This window comes from Magnolia sinica, chromosome 10, assembly GCF_029962835.1.
Source record: "Magnolia sinica isolate HGM2019 chromosome 10, MsV1, whole genome shotgun sequence".
Taxonomy (NCBI): Eukaryota; Viridiplantae; Streptophyta; class Magnoliopsida; order Magnoliales; family Magnoliaceae; genus Magnolia; species Magnolia sinica.
In genome coordinates this window covers 68,671,133-68,686,846 of record NC_080582.1, presented here as the reverse complement: position 1 = coordinate 68,686,846, position 15,714 = coordinate 68,671,133, and the positions used below count along the sequence as shown (strand labels likewise).

General features: G+C 41.2%; 1 protein-coding gene across 4 annotated transcripts in view; it reads right to left on the bottom strand.

The window, feature by feature from the left end:
* LOC131216921 (protein ENHANCED DISEASE RESISTANCE 2-like) overlaps positions 1-11,736 on the bottom strand; it is a 188,758-nt gene extending 177,022 nt beyond the window's left edge. For 2 of the 4 annotated variants that reach the window (XM_058211539.1, XM_058211537.1), the window contains exon 1: positions 11,438-11,735. In XM_058211539.1, coding sequence (XP_058067522.1) covers positions 11,438-11,635 — 198 coding nt within the window. In that variant the 5' untranslated portion in view covers positions 11,636-11,735. Of the gene's footprint in view, positions 1-11,437 lie in introns of all 4 variants that reach the window. The other 2 variants (XM_058211538.1, XM_058211536.1) reach the window with 2 other exon arrangements.
* Between the last annotated feature and the right edge of the window lie 3,978 nt (positions 11,737-15,714).

The window sequence follows — 15,714 nt, the reverse complement described above, 5'->3', positions numbered from 1 at the left end:
GGTATGATATTGAGAAGTACTCAGGGAAAAATAACTTTGAGTTATGGAAGATTAAGCTAATCAGTTACTTAATCAAGCAAGGCGAAGATGGTGCTCTTGAGGAGCGAAAGTTACTATGACTGATGATGATTGGAATATTCTTAATAAGAAGGTCTTATCATCGATCCGTTTGTCTTACGGATGAGGTTCTCTACAATGTCATGAGAGAGAAAACTGCGGCCAAGTTATGGGCAAAGTTAGAGGATGTCTATGCGAAAAAATCCTCTGAAAATCGCATATGCTTGAAGCATCAGTGGTATAACTTCCAGATGGCAGAAGGTGGAGATCTGGAGGCTCACATCAGCAACTTTAATAAATTGGTTTGCAAATTGTTGGATATAGAGGAAGTGATGAAAGATGAGGAACAAGCATATATGTTGCCGAATTCTCTTCTAGCATCGTATGAGTCATTCAAAGACACAATGTGCACCACGAACAAAACCCTGAGTGTCAACACCATTATCTCAACCCTTCAAGGGAAGGCCATGAGAAAGCTTAACGGCGACAATGAGACATTTTTTGATGCACTGTTTGTTTACAATGGGTAGGAATTCTGAACAAGGTACAGGATCTTCAAGTTCTAGATCCAAATCCAAGGGCGAGGGCAAAGGTAAGTTAAAGTTCTAGAACCATGGGGTAGAAGGACACATGAAGAAGGATTGTACAAATCCTAAATCTAATAGAGAAGAATATGAGGTTTCATACAGGGAATCCAATGCTGGCACGTCAGATGGATCGAGCGGATGTGATGGTAATGTTTTGTCTATGTCTACGATCAGACGGCCATACGATGATCGTAAGGGGGAGTGGATTCTAGACACAGGGGCATCCTTTCACATGACTCCTCATCAGAGTTAGTTCTCCAACTACAAAAAGTGTGATGGTGGACAAGTGTTTATGGGCAATGACATTGCCTGTAATGTTGTGGCTGTTGGTACGGTGCGCATCAAGATGTTTGATGGGATGGAGTGTACCTTGACTGATATCAGGCACGTTCCTGATTTAAAGAAGAATATGATTTCTCTTGGTGTACTTGAGGCAATGAGCTGCAAGTTCACAGTTATTGATGGTGCTCTTAAAGTATCTAAGGGGGCGCGGGTAGTCATGAAAGCACAACGACTCGATAACATGTACAGGTTGATCGGGAGAACTTCAAAAGGTCGAGCTACAATGGCTGTAGCAAATTCCACCTCTACACGTGTATGGCATACTGGGCATGGCCACATGAGTGGGCAGGTCATGAAGGCTAAGACGTGCAAACAGGGATACAGAGCAGGTGGAGCAGCCACCTGTGAGAAGAATCACATAGCATAATCATAGGATATCGACAAGGTACATGGCCGACTCCAATATCGTATATGCTCTCGTTACGGGCGAGGAGGATCCGTCTACTATTCAAATGGCTCTAAGTGAGCCTGGTGCTGAGAAGTAGAAGGTAACTATGGATGATGTGATGGACTCGTTATGCCAAACTGACACATGGGAGCTGGAGGAGCTTCCAGTGGGCCGGAAAGTGGTTAGATGCAGGCGGATCTTCAAGGAGATACAGCATAGATACAGAGCAAGGTTGGTAGTGAAGAGTCATACTCAGAGAGAAGGGATCAGCTTCTCAGAGATATTCGCGACGACGGTACAGCAAGTGTCTATAAGAATCGTATTAGTGCTGATTGGCCAATGCGATCTTGAGCTAAAAAGGATGGATGTGGAGTCTGCACATCTGCACGAAAAATTAGAAGAGCAGATCTACATGAAGCAACCAGAGCGGTAAGTTTAAAGGGGCTAAGAAAAAAATTTGCAGGAGATTGTACGACCTGTCGCCTAGGCAGTGATATAAAATTTGATTCCTTCATGATGAGTCAGGTATTGTATGTTGATGACATGTAGATCGTTAATCATGACATGTCTAAAATCAACATACTAAAAGACTCAGTTAAATGGGACATTCGAGATGAAAGATCAGGGGGCTGCAAAGAAGGTTCTCGGCGATGATATTAATAGAGACTGGAAGAGGTGCAAGTTTTGGTAATCACAGGTAGAATAACTTAGGTAGGTATTGATCAAGTATGTGGTGGACCAGGCAAAGCCGGTGAGCATTCCCTACGCGTCTCTCCTCAAGTTTTCCTTAGGACATGTCCCAAAACAGATGAGGAAAAGCAGGATATGTCTCATGAGCCTTATTCGAATGCGGTTGGCAATGCATGTTATGGTCTGTATTAGACCGGTTGTTTCACAGGCTATCGGTGTTGTGAGCAAATAACCCGGCTAGCAATATTGGCTAGCGGTGAGATGGTAAGAAGACTACGTCTTTCCTTTTGGGAAAATGGACAAAATTGGTTGGGTATGTGGATTCAGATTACGCAGGCAATGTGGATTCCAGAAAGTCGACTTCAGGTTACTCGTTTGTACTAACGAGTGGAGCAATTAGTTGGATATCCATGTTATCCGACAAGTGCTTGAGGAATGAGGCGTAACTCCAGAGAAGAGTCACAACAGCATGAATCCAGAAGACATGATCACCAAGGTTATTCCTGCGGAGAAGTTCAAGTTCTGTGTGACTTCTCTGGGCTTGGCGATGGCGTAAAAGAAAGATGGAGTGTGCACAAGAGGCAGTGATAGAAGCTATGATGTGATGCAGAGATAACAGAATAGGTCAAGAAGCTACACGGTTGAAGATTGAAGACATGGTGGAGATTGTTGTTGGAAGACGTCTTAAATCTTCCAGTCTGCGCTGCTCAACCAGTCGAGGGACTGGCTCGACTAGTTGAAGGTCCCTTCGACTAGTCGAAGATAGTTCGACTCGAAGTCCAGTAACGAGGTATTTGGGATTTTCGAGACGCTCGACCAGTCGAGGGGCAGGCTCGACTAGTCAAGGGTTACGCAAACGGTACGCAGTTTGTGCGCGGACTACGCAAATTTGAGACGATTTCTAGGGAGGTGCGTAAGTGGGGTTTCCCCATCTATAAATAAGAGTCCTAAGGGCCATTCTCAGGCATGCTAAGGCTTGTTAAAGGGGTTCTAAGGGTTCCTAAAAGGGTTCAAGGGTTATCAAAGGGTGTATAGCAAGAGTGAGATTCAAGGTTGTTCCAATCAGGTAAGTCCTTTTCTCTTTGTAATTTCTATTTTCATAATGAAGATTTGTTGCTTTGTATCTTGGTTTTTTCCCGAAAGGGTTTTCCGCGTTAAATCTTTATGTTCTCTTGTGATTGTTTGGTGCCATTGGATTGCTATCCTAGATCCATATCTGTGTAATTCCGCAGCACAAATCCCAACACCTTACATGGCAATGGTAGATTCCACACATATTGATGGTCACATCTTTCCCCCATGAAACTTCTTTAAACACACTTTCGAAATGAAAAAAAAAAAAAAAAAAATTGTAAGAGAGCATGCATCTCTATGATTACAAGAAAAACTGCAAGTGTTTGCAGGAGATTGGAGAGACTATTTATTCCCAAATCTTTTTGAACATGTAAACCTTAAGACTTCCTAATTTCATAAATTATGTCCAGTATGCAGCTGATCGCTGTTTGAAAAAGATTAAAAGAGCCTCTGTCATTGATAGTTCCATAGCCTGGGTGAAAGAGGGAGTCTGATATCCAATGAGAAGCAGATCATAAAGCTTTCGCCAATCTACAATTTAGAAAATGATCTGATATTGATAGCTAAGATTATGTTGATAATGATGATTATTTTATTATTTGTCTAGAAAGCCAACCCCAAATAGCTGGGACAAGGCCATGCTGACAATTATTATTGTTGCTTTTTTTTGTCTAAGAACTTTTCAATTTTTTTAGTTGGCATATCATCATTAGAAAAGCTGGAGTTATATATGACATGAACACACCATTAGATTTCGAAACAAACCACAGATTCCCAATTGTATTTATATTCAAATTGTCTTCCAGATGATGATTAGACTGCTGCTAAATGTTTCTCTTTTATACACATGTCGTAGACAACCTGAATCAATGCCACTTTCATTCACGTCAGCATTTTGCACAGGAGGGGCCACCTCTCATTGATCCAGACATTTCAGCTGGTGGGCCACACGCGAGGTGTGGGGGAAGGGGGAGACCAATATCATCTCCATTGAAAATCCCAGCCATCTCATTGATGGACCAGCAGCTATAGTATATTTTAACCATCCCTTTGAAGGCAAAAAAAGGGGGTGGTTGGGATTGTCCAAAGAGCATAATCTTTTTGAAGTACCACTAATCAACAGTGGTACTCTGATGAACAGCTCGGCTAACCAAAAGGTGGTCTTTTTCCTCTTTTACATATGGATTCATGGCACTTGAAATATCACCTCCATTGAAAATCTCAGCCATCCGATTGATTGACCAGCAGCTATATTATATTCTTAACCATCCCTTTGCAGGTGAAAATTGGATGGCTTGGATTGTCCAAAGCAAAGACTTTCGGAAGAACTGCTCATCAACAGTGGTGCCCTTGATTGAACAGCTTGGCTAACTGAAAGGTGGGACTCACCTTTACAAAATGCTGGCTGTTACATGCCCAACCTATTCAGCATGCTGACATGGTGAGTAGAGGCTATCTTAGTAGCCATCTAAAATAGGATAGTATTTGTGTTAAAATAGGAGATTTGCTTGATTGTTAGTGTGTGTGTTTATCTTGCCATCTAGGTAAATTCAGTAGTTCTTTTTATGTAGTTCTCCAGGAAAATAATGAAATATAGATGAATTTTTACCTTTAACCGTGTTTCTTACATGAGAGGACACCCTTTCCCTCTTTTCACATGGGCTTGATAGGGCTTAGGCCCTATCATATGGTATCAGAGCAGCCCTTCCTAGACATGTCAAGGAAGACAAAGAAGCAGTAGAAGAAGCCAATTCTAATGGAGAGACGTGTGGAACATCTGGAGGAAGCTTGGAATCAGAAGAACACCAAGCTTGAATCAATCCAACAGACTTTGAAACGTCTCACTTTGCAGCTTCCTCTCACCACCAATGGACAACAATCGAGAGTTGGGAATCTAGCGTTGTATATCCAAACGGGCAAAGCGACGGTCAGATTCAACCGCATTTTGCTCGTGTTGATTTTCCCTACTTTGATGGACACAACCATTGTTTGAATTATCTTCGATATTATCGAAATATCTCTGATAGTATCGTTATCTCCAGCTTGGCGATTCCGATAACACTGGTAGCAATACCAATAACACCGGTAGTATTAGAAATTCCAGGCATCAACAATGTATCGCTAAGTATCGTCAACGTATCAATATCGCCAATATTTTCAATTATGTAAATTTCAGGCGTCGCTTGTATTGCCAATGTATCGATATTGCCAATCTGTCGATAATATTTTTTACTGTGTAAATTCTAGGTGACGCTTGTATCACAAGTTTTTCGGTGATATTTCAATAATATCATCAATGTAGAGATATCATGAAAAGTTTGTTCATTAAAAAATTTATATTTCAAATTTTTTATGAGCACATTGTTGTATGTGGTTTTCAATTTGCCGTTGCTAATATTGATAATATCTCAACATTATCGTTATCGCAACATGCGCAATATCAAGACCACAATCTTTTGTTTCATTTCCAAATGTCAATGATTTCTTGGCAAAACATCTTGAGTTATCAATATTCTGCAATGTCAATGGATGTTTGGATGGAAGGTTGCATGGATGATTGGATGGTTAGATGGGATGGATGGGATGGTTAGACTGTTTCTTATGACAACACATGCTTTTAAGCCCCCATTAAATAGAAACTTATTGTGTATTCATTCTTTTTGCAAATTTTTTATTCCTAAATATGAGAATATGTGTATTTTAGCATCTCTTGAAGTTTCACTAAAAATTCTACCGTTTTCCCCATGTTTTCCAGTATTTCTGGTTATCAACGATATTATCAGCAATATCGACATTGTTTCTGTAACCCCGGCCAACAAAACGTGTAGCAATACCGATACTTCGAACACTGGACACAACCCAGTGGAATTCATTTACAAATTTGAGCAATTTTTCCGCTACCATCAAACAACGGAAAATGAGAAAGTTCTCCTTACCTCGTTCCACATGGATGGACCTACGTCAACGTGGTTTCAATGGTATAAACATATGAACCCTAACATCTTGTGGAGGGGAATGACGGAGGCCATGTTGGTCCGTTTTAGGCCAACTACTTATGAGAATCTTGATGGCAAGTTGGTGAAATTACGACAAGGTCCAGGGACTGTTCAAAGCTATGAAGATGAATCCGAGGGCCTTGCTAACCACATTGAAGGATGGTCAGATCGGGCTCTAATGGGCACCTTCATTCAAGGGTCGCGTGATGAGGTCGGCCAAGAAGTATTAATGTTTCAACCCTCTACTTTGCAAGACACTATGGGACTAGCTTGTCTTCAGGAGGAGACGCTTACTCAGCTACGACGGATAAGCCGACCCACATCCATGCATTCGACTCCACTCTCTGGGCCATCCATGGGATTGCGTCGAGCCTTTTGCAACCACTGCGTACAACTCCAAGGTGGAATTAGGGCGAACACTACCCCCACAAAGAAAATTTTGGGCGAGGAGATGCAAGCCCAATGGAAGAGGAGCTTGTGTTCCTATTGTGATGAAAAATTCACACCTAACCACTGCTATAAGAAGATGCAAATTTACTTGACCGCGGAGTCCGAGGACACACAAATGATGGAGGTTTCAACCAAGGATGAAACTTAATAGAGGTATCTCTCAATGCCTTAATGGGGGTCACACAAGCGCAAACTATGCAGTTGGAAGGGCTGATTAAAAATGCTAAAGTCAGTATTCTAGTTGATACGGGGAGCACACATAATTTCCTAGCAAAAGCTACGCCCAACAACTTGGTTGCCCAATTCACCGTTCCAAGAGATTCTTTGTTCGTGTTGCCAACAGTACCACTCTTAATTGTGGAGCTTACTGTGAACAAGTTTGCGTTGCACTGGGACCCTTAAAGATTGTTACTGATTTATGTGTTGCCACTATACGGATTGGATATAATTTTGTGAGTCTAATGGCTTTAACCTTAAGGTCTATCCATTGGGATTTTACCCACCTTACCATGGGCTTTTGATTATCAAGGTATTCCCTATCTATTGCCTGAGTCCCAAAATACAAGTATAAAGACATAGATCTGTCATACAACGGATCCTGAAAAGAAATTCACAAGCTGTTGTGATCCAGTTGAATGCAAGCATCAAGCACGGGAATGCTTCCAATGTTCCCGGGGATCTCGCTAAAATTTTGTCGTCATATCAGTCGATGTTCAACCCACCGCGTGGCCTACCCCCACGTTGTGCTCATGATCATCGCATCCGTTAAAACGAAGGGCACCACCAACCAATGCAAGGCTCTATAGGTAACCTCACATGCAAAAAAAATGAGATCGAGTGCCTTGTAGAAGAAATGCTAGAGGTTGGAATTATACATCCCAATACAAGCCCCTACTCTTCACCTGTTCGTTTGGTCCGAAAGAAGGACGGGTCATCGCGCATGTGCATTGATTATCGGGCCCTTAATCATTCAACTGTTTAAGACAAGTTCCCTATTACAGTGATAGATGAACTACTAGACGAACTCCACAGAGCTCAATATTATTCCAAACTGGACCTACAGTCGGGTAACCATCAAATTTAGGTATATGGGCCCGACATTCCTAAGATCGCCTTTAGAACTCATGAGGAACATTATAAAGTGGCATTCGAGAAACTCATGGCAGCCATGTCATCCACACCGATGCTCCACTTACCCAATTTTTTGAAACCTTTTATTATCGAGTATGATGCATCAAGTACAGGTATAGGGGGAATTCTCATGCAAAAAGGAAGACCTATCGCATTTTGCAGCAAAACCTTGTCGGAGAGACATCTCTCGTTATCCACATATGAACAGGAGATGTTAGCACGCATGATTCATTAAGTGAAAGATGCCAACCAAAAATTGATCACAAGGTACAAAAGTGGCAACATTATTTAATGGGCCAACACTTTCAAATTAAGACAGACCATTGAAGTCTAAAATGCTTAGTGGAGCAATGTGTGGGGACTAATATGCAACAAAAAATGGTGGCGACAGCGAAACTTATGGAGTTTGACTATGAGATTGTTTATCGCAAAGGAAAGGACAACGTAATAGCATATGGTCTCTCGCAACAGTTGGAACAATTGCAAATACTGTTGAGTTGTTAGCTATTTTAGTACCTTTTTCCTCCCTTCTTTCTGACATTGAGAAGGACATATTGGGGGGCCAAGCTTCTAAATCTCTCCTTGATCAGTTACAGTAGGAACTGGGGTGTAAAAAGGAATTTTCAGTGGACGGAAATCTCATTCACTACAAGGGGTGTATATGGTTGTCTCCCTTGTCGACACACATTGGCAAACTTCTTCATGAATTCCATTCTACTCCAGAGGTGGGCCATTCCGGAGCATTACGCACTTACAAATGACTATCATGAGCTTTCTATTGTTCAAGTATGAAGCGGCGAGTACAGGAATTCGTTGCCACGAGTGACATGTGCCAACGTAACAAAACTGAAAATCTCTCTCCTCTGAGCCTCCTTCAGCCACTGCCAATTCCCGATCAAATTTGGTTCGATATGTCGATGGATTTCATTGAAGGGCTTCCCCATTCTCACAGAAAATCTGTTATTTTTGTGGCAGTTGATCGCCTCTCTAAGTATGCACATTTTGTGGCCCTTTCACACCCTTACATGGCTGCCTCAGGCCCTCATGCATTTGTCAAAGAAATTGCCCGTCTTCAAGGAATGCCTAAGTCTATTGCAAGTGACCATGACAAGGTGGTCCTAAGTCAATTTTGGCATAAGTTTTTCAATTACAAGGGACCCAGCTATGTATGAGTGCTGCTTACCTCCCTTAATTTGAGGGCCAAACAGAGGTCATCAACTATACACGAGTCGAGTTAGCTTGGTCAGCTCACTCAACTCAACTCGACTCGGAAAAGCTCGACTCGCCTCGGCTCGAAATTGGATTCGGACTGAGTCCAGCTAGTTTTTGGAGCTCAAAAAAATTTCGAGCCAAGTTCCAGCTTGCCCGAACTCGACTCAATTAGGCTCAAACCTCAACTCGAATCGGCTCGGATCAAATTGGATCGATGACTCAGTTATTTTTATCTTGATGTTGCTCGCCAAGTGTTTGATGAAATGACTCAGAGAAGTGTTGTTTCGGGTACATACATTATCCGTGGAATCAACTGGCGGTGAGGAAGGAATGGATACAAAACAAATCACTATTAAAAAATAAAAATAAAAAATAAAAACAAACTTTACATCATAGGACTGCCTCATATTTTATTTTTGATGATGCTCACTAAGTGTTTGATGAAATACGTGTAAAGTGTTGTTACTGTTTTGCATTCTGTGAAAGATTGAAAGTGCATTCTGTGTTTGAGAAAATGTAGTATAGGCTTGAACTCGACTCGAACTGGCCCGAGCTACTGACCAAAATGAGCCGAGCTGGCCAATCAGGCTCGAGGACCGAACCAAGCCAAGTTCGAGCTGGGGTTAGCTACTGGCCAAGCCAAGCCGAGCTATCTCAAGCTCAGCTCAGTTCGACTCGTGTACAGCCCTAGTCATCAACCGTTGCTTAGAAACATATTTGAGGTGTTTTGCAGGTACTCAACCCAAACAATGGACGAAGTAGCTTCCGTGGGCAGAATGGTGGTATAATACTGCATTCCAAGCTTTCATAGAGACAACGCCCTTCTAAGTTATTTATGACCAACAGCCCCTCATCGTGGCCATGTACGTTGATGCCTAACGATAGTACAATGGTGGGCTAGCTCGAGACTGAACTCTTGAATCATGATCACATTCTCCGATGCCTTAAGGAGCATCTTATGGAAGCTCAAGTTCGCATGAAGGCCCAACCTGACAAGCATCGTAGTGAGCGAGAATTCTCGGTCGGTGATTGGGAGTTCTTGCGTCTACAACCCTACCGACAAGCTTCCATAGCCCTTCGCACCAACATGAAGCCTGCACTAAAGTTTTATGAACCTTATAGGGTACTACAGCGCATTGGCCCCGTCGCTTACAAGTTGGACCTTCCTTCTTCCTCCAAGATTCATCATGTTTTTCATGTGTCCTGCCTCAAAAAGTAGCTAGGGTTTCACGTACATCCAAACACAAACTTACCTCCACTAATGGAGGAAGGTCATCTCAGCCCCGAGCCTGAAATGGTATTAGATCAGAGAATCGCCAAAATCGTGTTGTGACCAAGTTGTTTATCAAACGTAAGAACATACCACGTAAGGATGCCACGTGAGAAGTTTGGTTTGACCTGCAGAAACGGTTTCTGACCTTTACACCATGAGGACATGGGCGAGCTTTAGAGAGGGCAATGTTACTTGCCCAACCTATCCGGCATGCTGATGTGGCGAGTAGAGGCTATCTTAGGTAGTTGATTTCTTTAATCATCTAAAATAGAATTTGTGTTAAAATAGGAGATTTGCTTGGTTGTTAGTGTTTGTGCTTATCTTGCCATCTAGGTAAATTCGATAGCTCTTTTTGTGGAGTTTTCCAGAAAATAATGAAATACAGATGAATTTTATCTTTAACCGTGTTTTTTACATAAGAGGACACCCTTCCCATCTTTTCACATGGGCTTGATAGGGCAACATATTATTCAAATCTATGCAATTTGAAGAATTATCGTACATGAAAACAACATTGTTTGAGAGACTATGGAATAATACAAATGGGTCCGACATTCCTTCATGATCTATGCGTAGTATGGATGAAATCTTCCACTGGGGGACACCGCCCACCAGATGAACAGTATAGGCTAAAGGAAGATCGCTCTCACATGTATGGTCTCTCGCCAAGATAAAAGACAACATATTGTTCAGCTGAACATGGTACAATTATTCTTATCACAAAACTCAAAACAATTAACTATACTGACACAATCAACAAAGACTCGGATCTAATTTCAAAAATAAAAATTAAGTAAACTCAAGAAAATTCAATACCACATCACAAAATGCCAGAATTTTCACGTCGGACCCTTATGCATAAATGTCCCAAACCATAGAGACAGAAGCTACACAAAGTTACAAAAGAAACCAGATAGACTTCCAACACCAAAATAAAAGATTCCAAATGACAATTCAACACAAGAAGAGCATTAGCAGAACCAGATGCAGAAGAAGGTCTACAATGCCAGAATTCTCATGTGGGTATTTGTTGAAATGCATGAAACTAGCAAAACCGAATTGAATAACAGCCCAAATCGACTTCCAATGCCAAAATCGAAAAGACCCATTAATGGATTCTCATGTTAGTCTCTCTTATATACATCATTACGTGCTTCCCTTTCAAGAAGAGGTGCTTCCTTACAAGAAAAAAGAGCTAAAAGGAAACAGAGAAAGAAAGGACAAGGAGGATATTTACAATGCCAGGATTCTCATGTAGGTCTCTCTTATACATCATTACGTGCTTCCCTTTCAAGTAGAGAAATCGGAGATGGCAGTATTCACGGCCTATTGAATTCACGCCCATGTGATATACCCATCCGAAGGATTCGACTACTGCTGGTGCTCTGTCTTCAGAGCTTGAGTTTGACCCAGATCCTTCGCTGCTCCCAACCATCTTCCAATTATCACAGACAGAGGCGAAGAAAGAGCTCTCTCTCTCTCTCTCTCTCTCTGCAGAATTTCTTTTGAACGAGAAATCAAAGCAGAAGGTAAGAGTCGTGTTGCAGAGCCACCTTGGAGGGACCAGGATTCGGTAGTGACCCATCCAGTACTGAGGTCAGTATTGGTCGGTGCTGTTGGGTGCTCTGTGGGACCCACCATAATGCATATGTTTCATCAACACCGTCCATCCATTTTTCCAGATCATTTTATGGTATGAACCCAAACATGAAGCATATCCAACTCTCAGGTGTACCACACCACAGGAAATAGTTTTTGATTGAACACCCACCGTTAAAAACTCCTTGGGGCCACCAAAGTTTTCGATAAGCTGATATTTGTGTTTCCCTTTGTAAAATGAGCTAGATCCGAATCTCAGGTGGGCCACACCGCAGGAAATAGCGGACGGGCTTGAATAAAACCGAAGCGGATTGGCTGGTGTACCACACACCTGTTATATCCGTAGGTACGTGTCGTGCGAAGACGAGCATGGACGATCCTCGAGCTCCGAGTTGTACGAACAGTTCAAAGGATATCAAAGTTACATGGCCCTGCAGTGATATATTTATTATATCTACACCGCTCATGTATTTTTAGAGATCATTTTAGAGCATCATCCAAAAAACGAATCATATCCAAAGATCATATGGACCACACCACAAATAATAGATGAGATAATAATTTTCACTGTTAAAAAAATTGTAGTACCCACTATAACATTTACTTTCCATCCAATCTGTTCATTAGGCCACAAAGACCTAAATTTAAAGGAAAAACAAATTTTATATTGATTCAAAACTTCTATGACGCCAAAAACGCTTTCAATGGTAGACGTTCATTCACTCACTACTTTTTGCAGTGTGGTCGGTTAAAACCTCCGAATGAATTAGGATATAACACACATCTCACGATCAAACCCACCTAACTTGCTGACGTGAATACAATAGCTATATAAAGAGGTACACCAGCCAAGCCGCTTTGTAATAAAACACATGCATCGCAGGCGGATTCGCCCTTCCCCGCCCCAGCGAATGGCCGGTGGTCGGTGCTCTGTGGACCTTACCATGATGTATGTGTTTCATCCATGCTGTTCATTTATTTTTCTAGATTATTTTAGGCTATAAGATAAAAAAGAAGAGGTATATCCCAATCTCAAGTGGACCGCATTACAGGTAACAATATTGAATGAGCCTCGACCATTAAAAACTTTTTAGAGGGCCATAAAAGTTTTTGATCAAGTTGATCTTTGTTTTTTCCCATCATCCAGGTCTATATGACCTAATCAACAGATTAGATGTCAAATAAACAGTACAGTGTGCTTTAGGAGGATTTTAATGGTAGATATCTAATTACTATTGTTTTCCTGTGGTGTGGTCTGAAATTTATATCCCTATAATTTTTGGAATAATGTATAAAATGATCTGTAAAAATGGATAAACGGCATGGATGAAACACATACTTCATGGTGGGCCCACAGAGCACCGACCATCCGCCGCAGGGCCGGTGGCAGGGGGAGTAGCCAATCCGTTTCCCACATGCATCACGGTGTGGCCGACAGAGCACCGACCGGTAGTACAGGACCCCCCTCTGGAAGGGATTGCTATATGTGCGGGTTTTCAGTTCTGGCAACCGTGCTCTTTGATTACGTATTATAAACCGCTGATCTGTTCTATCCTAACGTGGATGGACCATTACCTATAATCTAGATTATAGGGTTATGTTAGACTCATCTATTTTCGCTTGTAATTAGACGGTCAAGAAAACGTATGTTGAGAAACGTTCCTCATTCAAATTGAAAAGAGTCCCAAAATCGATTCTAATGATCTTGCACTTTCAGAAATATTTGGGGAATGGTTCATCCAATGTAGGACACAATAAACCAATGGTCTGGATTACTAAATCATAACCCCCACTTGTCCTAATTCAAAACCCGAGGAAAGCTTTTGGTCGTGTATCATTAAATACTTGTGTTCGAGAAGGTAAAATTGCTTGGAGACGGATTGGCTATTCCCCTGACACCAGGCAATGGCTGTGGTCGGTGTTATGTGGCCCCCACCATGATGTATATTTTTCATCCATGCTGTCCATCTATTTTTACAAATTATTTTACAGTATGAGTCCGAAAGTGAGGTATATCCAAATCTCAAGTGGACCACATTACAGGAAAAAGTGTTGAATGAGGTTCGACCATTAAAAACATCTCGGAGGCCATAAAAGTTTTGGACAAGCTGATCTTTGTTTTTTCTCTTCATCTGGGCCTTTATGACCTAATCAACATATTGGATGTCAAATAAACAGTATAGTGGACTTAGAAGGATTTTAATGGTGGATATCCATTCACTATTGTTTTCATGTGTTGTGGTATACCTGAGACTTATATCCCTCTAATTTTTGGGACCAAGCAATAAAATGATCTGTAAAAATGGATGAACGGAATGGATGAAACATATACATCATGGTGGGGTCCACAGAGCACCGACCATCAGCCACGGAGCTGGTGGCAGGGGAGTAGCCAATCCGTTTCCCAGTGTTGCTTTGCTTTAACTATGAAAAGCGAACTGATCGCATACGGGTTACGTGCTGCAGTTTGTGTTACCTTACCATCTTTTCCGATTACATGAAAATCGAATAGGAAATCGGTACCGTGAAACCAGTAGTCCCCATAATAAAGTCTATATAGGAAGAAAATCATGCATTAATCTTATTAGATGGACCACTCTGATGGAATTAACATATTTGACTAAACATAGTCTACCCAAAGATCTGATCATCTTTATTTTCTTGAGGGTGATTTTTATAGTAGTTTATATCGTTTTATTGGTTCTGATTTCCTAAAAAATTATAATTTTGGCAGAAAATTTATACAAACTACAAGTTGTAGTAACGTTGCGTGTACGTTATCAGGAAAAGAGAATTGCTAAGCTAGCCGGCAGTTTGTTCCAAAAAAATATTTTTTTACTGCAGAATTCCACGTAAAAAATGGTTTTATTAAAGAGTGGCCGGACACTCTGAAGTTAAAAGTGGGAATGACAAAAATGTCCTCATTCACTTTTTTTTTGCTTTTTTAAAGATTGATGGAGCTGAGGATTTTGGATCCACGTGCATGACATCCAACCCCAGCTTACATTGTGATTAACAAAGGTGGACTTCAACCAAGAAAAGTAATTTATACCATCCAGAAAACTATATATTCATGTGGGGCCCACCTAATGTGGGATCTGCGGCACTTTTTTAGTTTATCTAACATTATGACTAGTTGTGCTGTTGAATGGGTTAGATGTCATACACGGCCGACTATACTACTATGGATTTTAGAGAAGAAGAAAAAAAAAAGAAAAAGGAAGGGTAGGCTTGGTTATTTTATCCCAAAAGTATGATATTTTGCTTACCAAACGGTCAGGCACTTTGATTTCCTTGGTATTATATTGGCTGGTGTACCACACCGCCAACCTGGCTGTTGACTTCACGTCGGTCCATTATGCAGTATATGTTATGTTCAAACTGTTTGTCCAGTTAACTTGAGTCAAAAAATAAGGCAACCCAAAGATCAAGTGGACCACACTGCAAAAACCAGTGGAAAATAGAACATCTACCGTTGAAAACCTTTTGGGGTCACTGAAGTTTTCCATCATTATTATATATTTTTTTCTCTTATCTATGTATTTGTTAGAAGCCGATGTTGGGATTTGGTATGCGGAATCACACAGATTTGAATCTAGGGTAGCAATCCAAGAGCACCAAGTACACATAAGAGAACACGTAGATTTAACGTAGAAAACCTTTACAGGAAAAAACCATGGTACAAAGCGACATAATTCCACTATGAAAAATAGAAATTATGAAAAGAAAGGACTTACCCGATTCAAACAACCTCGAATCTCACCCTTGCTACACCTTTTAAAAACCCTAAAACCATTTTAGGAACCCTTGAAAAATCTTTAGGAAGCCTTAGAATACCTTAGAAAGACCCTATGGATCCCTATTTATAATTTAGGAAACTTTACTTACGCACCTCTCCGAAATTGCCTCAAATTT